This window comes from Macrosteles quadrilineatus, unplaced genomic scaffold, assembly GCF_028750875.1.
Source record: "Macrosteles quadrilineatus isolate MER2022 unplaced genomic scaffold, UCM_ALF_1.0 Scaffold_8__2_contigs__length_117827958, whole genome shotgun sequence".
Lineage (NCBI taxonomy): Eukaryota > Metazoa > Arthropoda > Insecta > Hemiptera > Cicadellidae > Macrosteles > Macrosteles quadrilineatus.
This window is the reverse complement of record NW_026542601.1, coordinates 85,516,610-85,522,609: the sequence shown is the minus strand read 5'-3', so window position 1 is coordinate 85,522,609 and position 6,000 is coordinate 85,516,610. Positions and strand designations below refer to the sequence as shown.

Below are 6,000 nucleotides of genomic sequence, written 5' to 3'. Positions count from 1 at the left end.
GTACCATGAAGCCCTGAAGTGACAAGTGGTCAATTAGTATAAACTACGGAACAAGCTAATACAGAATGTCGAAACTTAGCTAGATATTTTGGTGGTTATAAAATCGAAATTTTTGTATGTTTTACTAATAATATTGTCTTCAAATCATTTTAATAATTGTTTAAAAAAGGTAATGTAGTTATACAATTAATAGTTATTTAACTCACTTCTAAAACAAGCTAACAACAAAAAGGAAACTAAGAAAATGCTGTGCCAAAATTAAGTAGTACCATATAAAACTGCACCTCATAAAAGAAAACTATAAAACTTGTTTAAGATAGTTAGCAGCTCACTATTTGTTGCATTTTAATTGCAGTAAATACGATGAAATATTAACTACACTCATTAATTTCACCAGTACAAGTTTAATTGTTTGCCAATATTTAAAGAGGTTACGTGTGAGAAAATATGTTTGACATAATCAATTTGATGCTAAAGAATTAATATTGAGCAAATATTAAAACATGCGGTACGGTAGAAATTAGCACTACTAATGTAGTATTGTTATGACTTTGGAATTGAAAATATAGAAATTGAGATGAGGAGATTAATTACATCAAACCCAGTATTGCTATGATAAGTGTCCCCACAGGTATAGCTAGAAGATACAATATTTCTTAGCTATGTCAAACATCGTAAAGTATAAACAAAGGTTTTGTTATCACACAATGTTAGTTTAATAAGAAGGTCAACCACGTCATGAGTCAAGGGATCATAAATCACCACAGAGATGTCGCCGTGTCTACGCTCAATTGATAATATACTTTCTACAAACATAAATGTAATTCTTCAATGCTTTGTTTTGTGTTTCAATGGAGGTTTTTACAGTAAAGTATAAAGTTGGACATTCAATGTGTTTTTGGGTGGAGAAATTCAAAATAGCTCTATTTTAAATTATCACTTTGTTTGTGCTGTCGCATATAATTACCTGAATACGAATCCATAATCACAAAATAAACACAAATTTTACTTTGAAATTCTAACAGCCTATAACCTGATACGTAAATAAAAAAATCAAATGATTCTTTACGTCACTGTTGTAACATCGACCAAAAACAGATGACGAGAAATTGCATTAAAAGCAGAACCAAAATTCCTTTTTTTAACTTTAGTATGAACTAGCGTGCTGTAGTACTAGTAATAATTTGTATTTTTTGTTTTTGCTTTTGCATATGTCTGTGTTCAGAACTGTTATCATATTTAAAATCCCTTGATTTGGTGGTATCATAGCTTAAAAATAGAATACTTCATTATTTCAATGACGCTTATAATTCAGCAGGATATAATTTAAAGGTTACCTCTATCATGAATAATCATAAGCAGAAATAACTTTTAATTTTAAAAGTAAAAAAAAAACAACTGTAACAATTAAATACAGGTTTATTTTCAAACAATATAATTTTATCATTTCTGTTACAGATGTTACAACCACTTTAATGAGTATGCTTATTTGGCAATTAAAGACAACAGTTTTACTCGAGTTGTGTGGAGATTACCGTACTTATGTTAACACCTGCGCCAAGTTTTCTACATGCCATTACTCACATGCCTATGTTTGTCATCGTACACAGCAGTTTGACTTATTTCTAGATGTACTCAAATTCTTTGTATCTTCATAATTTTTAGTACTGAAATTTAATATTTCTAAAATGTTTCAAGTATATATCAATCGTGTTGTTCACAGATTGATATTTGGCAACGGTAATAAACAAATATAAAGTTTTTTCACACAATAGGTCGAATCGAACAATTGTACTAAAATATAACAGAACTGTTTGAATAAACATTTACAATGGGAGATTCAGCTTGTAAATGTAAATATTGTCCCTGAGGCAGCGACAGTTTCATGAAATTTCCATACAAACAACCCTCGGCGAAAAAGAAGCACGACGATCAATTTGATTGCTCAGATCGTGGCGACGTCCGCCAAATGAAATTCAGGCGTTTTTATGATGTGTAAGGTATTTATCGAATGCAAACCTTGTGTTTCAAATCGCATTCCTTGAAATTTCTTCGTCGAACAGGAAAAACGTCAGATATGGCATATATGTTTCTAACTTACATTCCTTGTCGGATTTGGTTTGTTTATTGTCCAATTCTAAATATGTAAGTTCCAGGAAATCCCATCTTTATACTATATAGCAATTTTTAAGAGTCACATACGGTTTACTATTTATTATTCACCATAAGATTAGGAATAAAACTATTTAAGAATAATGATAAGTACGATCGTTCCTTTTTTATTAAAGTTGGGAAAGGCAAAAAAACTATTAGGAGATATTGTTGTGCTATTTCATTTGCACGCATACGTTTTAAAATGTTTACCCATTACGTATTTAATTTGTACGTCACATTTCATATCCAATAATTATTATATTGGCTCAAAACACAATGCTGAGTTAAATTATGTGTCATAGTTTAAATTTTAAAATTCAAATTTATACCATTCTTTAGTGCGTTTTGGTACGATATTTCTTAGAACATTTTATAGTAATACATTTGTAAACCATATAACAGGGAGGACATTCGCAACTACATGACAAGACGTTATAATAAATTGTATATCCAGCAGTTAGATATCACTTAATGGATAGTCATATTGAAATACAACAAAACATCATTTTAATGGTAGTTTTGCTACATTGTTATCAACTAATAGATAGAACATAGTTAAATACACGAGTATTTCTACATCGTGATATAAAAATACGGTTCAAAGAAATTCGAATTGTTATTCAAATTATTATCCAGTAAATGGCAGGTAAGTCACGCGTTGACTCTAGATTTTCTGTGTGATTCCTTTTTCTCAATCACTTGGTTGCCTGACGAACAACCATTTAAGTGGCTTGGTCACTACCGATTATAACTTAATTAACATAAACCAGATTTTGTAAAATAAATTCCTTGAGCCGTTTCTTAAACACGCATTAGGCCTACCTAGAAAGTGAAATTGAATATCTACTTTATTGAAAATACAACATTTCACAAACTCTTTGGTCTCATTTATATTTTGTCATAAATATTCCGAGGATAACAATTTAAGTAATACGAATTCGATAGAAATAAATGGTCGGGAAAACACAGCCTAGTATTATTGTACTTTTACTAGTCCAAGGGGGAGGGGGGCTATTATCTTCAGATTAATAACAAGTATAATAAGAGTTATCCTGAATTCAATCTAAATTATTTTCGTATTATATTCGATGCACAGTATTTGAATAATTTATCAAAGTATAAATCATCGTGTTATTTTGTAAACATGAAAATATTTATAGCCAAAATATGTAAATATAATATATTCTTTTACATTTTAGCATCAATAAATTAATAGTGTATACAAAAAATACAATACAATTAAACTCAGCTACCAAACCCATTGTGTTATATTTAAAAACTTTATGTAAGAAATAAGTCCAATTTAATTGTCAAAAACAATCACTGTGTACAAATTTAATCTTAAAGTGCTTAAAATAATTAAGTATTGAATGAAAAGCTTATAAGTCTTCCTAGCTATAAAAACAAAGTGGAGAATAAAAGAAACACTTTCCGAATCTCCATTGATTATATTCGAACACAATTTACTACCTTTACCAATGGCTTTGAATAAAAGAAATTTACCTAAAAGCTGTTAAACGCCCAGAACAAAACAACTAACTTAGAACGCTACAAGGGTCGGCGTAATTGTATTAAATCAAGTTACCGCAAGGCTTAATGGACTGCGCCGCTTGTGGACAATAAATTTTAATTAGGAATGACGAAAGACATTAGAGTTCCTTAATTCTACCATTGTGGAACGCGGGCTAATGGGACAGCGGTTACCCTGGCAGGTGAAATGGGGGTTCTTGCGTTCGGGTGGACTCGGCGATCTTCGGACGTGTTCGTGTATGTTCGGGTGGCGTCGGGGGTGTTCGCTGGACGGTGGTGAGCGCTGGAGCGTCAGTTTGGACCGTGTCTCTCCCGCGTAACGTTAGCGTAACGGTGAACTTGTGTGACGGTGATGTGATCCTCGTCAGTGTGATGGTAGATCCACTCAAAGTGTTATGGATCCTCACCAACAGCACTTATTTAGGCGAGTGGTGTATTATATTTTTTAACTTAGGTTTTGAATGAGTTATCATTGCAATATATATAAATTCGTTTCAAAGCTTAAACGGCTTTAAACATTAGATTATTGAATAAGAGCTATTAGTAAATATTAAAAGCCAGTCTTGATTTATCTTTATCAAGTAACATATACGGAATTCCAAACAAAGAAATGAATAAATAAAAAGTAATGCTTTAAAGTTTTGTGGACCTATTGGTGTAGCTCATATAGCGTGATTGCTTTTACAGTATCCAGAACGACGAATGCATAATCAATAAAACTGTTTTGCATATGCAGAAATACAAGATATGGATAGAGATCACAGTTCTTTAAATATGTCCATGAAATCAATTTTGTATCGTTATATTTAATTTCTTACATTCTTATGTTGATAAGCTTAAAATTTCTCTAGATAATCAACGCTTTAATATATGAATGTAAATAACATAAGTGATACGACAAAGTTTAAGAAATATGTATAATAAAAATATACACTCTTAATAAATATGTAGTATCCCAACTTTTACATTGTTGTAACTTTTCAATTGTGGGTAAAATAGTTTAACTTTGAAAAGTATAGGCCTTTTTTATTTTAGTTAAAACCACATCCTTATTTACTTCATTAGCGGTTTATTGGTTTGTGGTAAACCTGGTTGCAATTAATTAATGATGATCATTGATTAATATAATTAGCAACCGAATGACTAAGGGAAGTCATAAATGAAAAACATTTCTTATTTTTATCTATTTTCTTTTTAAGATAAATTAAACAAAGATATTTATCTGTAGCTTAAGTAACTAATGTTAAATAAGTTACATTTAATATTTTTGTTTTTTACGGAATTTAAAATTAGAAATTCTCAAAGTATAACCTTTATAATTTTTTTTTTTATAAGAACATGTGTAAATTTAAAAATACAACCTTAAACGTTGAAATCTGCTTGGACAAAATTAAGGAAAATTGTAGGGTGTAAACTTGAATACATTACATAATTACAGAATTGTAATTGGGGTATTTATAAATTGTGTGTTAATTTGTAAAAAAAAACTTGTTAACACTTATACTTACAGTTATATTGATTTTTATGTATACTATGTATATATCATTAGTTTATACATATTAATTGAGTAAAATGTATTAAGAGAATAGTGTTTGCTTGATTTGTAAAAACATAAAACATATATATAGGATATGCAATGCAAACAAATGAATAATAGGTTTGTAGCCTTTTGTTATTTAATATAGTTTACCGATAGTTAATTGTGTTGACTTCTGCCATTGTTCTACGTTTGTACATAGAACACCTCAATCAGGTCAATGTTTAGCTTGCAACACAAGCACAGCATGAAGTAACTGTAGAGCAATTTCAATGATAATCAGTATTGATTAAGTTTGTTATTGGTTTTGGCATTTCAATTATTTTGCTTGAACGGTAAAATCATGTTTAATTTATTCATTTGGGTTTGTTTACACATGTGCTTTAAATCGCATCTTTTGTTTATTCTAGAGCTAAATTGATGGTCATGTGAGGCATTTTTCAACTATTTACCTTTTTGAATCAAACTCAGAATCTAGAAAAATATGCAAAAGTTTCTTTTTCCTTATTAGCCTAGTAAACTTTCAATTTTGTATTTTTACTAACTGCTTTGGTAGATAAAAAATTAACCATGCATTCTTATGACTTAGAACACATAAACATATAAATACTGAACATATAAATTGATATAAGTTACTGTTTCATCAGTTGTTTTATATAATTCCTTTAGGCGTTTTCGTATTCCATTGCCTGCATCGAAGGTTATCAGTTGGCAAAAGGCCTACTAGCGTAACATTTACCTAGAACACGCAAATCCATTATTAGCGAATTTCCCTATAG

General features: G+C 30.0%; 1 protein-coding gene across 1 annotated transcript in view; it reads left to right on the top strand.

The window, feature by feature from the left end:
* The first annotated feature begins 3,842 nt into the window (after positions 1–3,842).
* LOC129000521 (neural-cadherin-like) overlaps positions 3,843–6,000 on the top strand; it is a 58,867-nt gene continuing 56,709 nt past the window's right edge. Inside the window, exon 1 of the mRNA XM_054427484.1 lies at positions 3,843–3,960. Coding sequence (XP_054283459.1) covers positions 3,843–3,960 — 118 coding nt within the window. The remainder of the gene's footprint in view (positions 3,961–6,000) is intronic.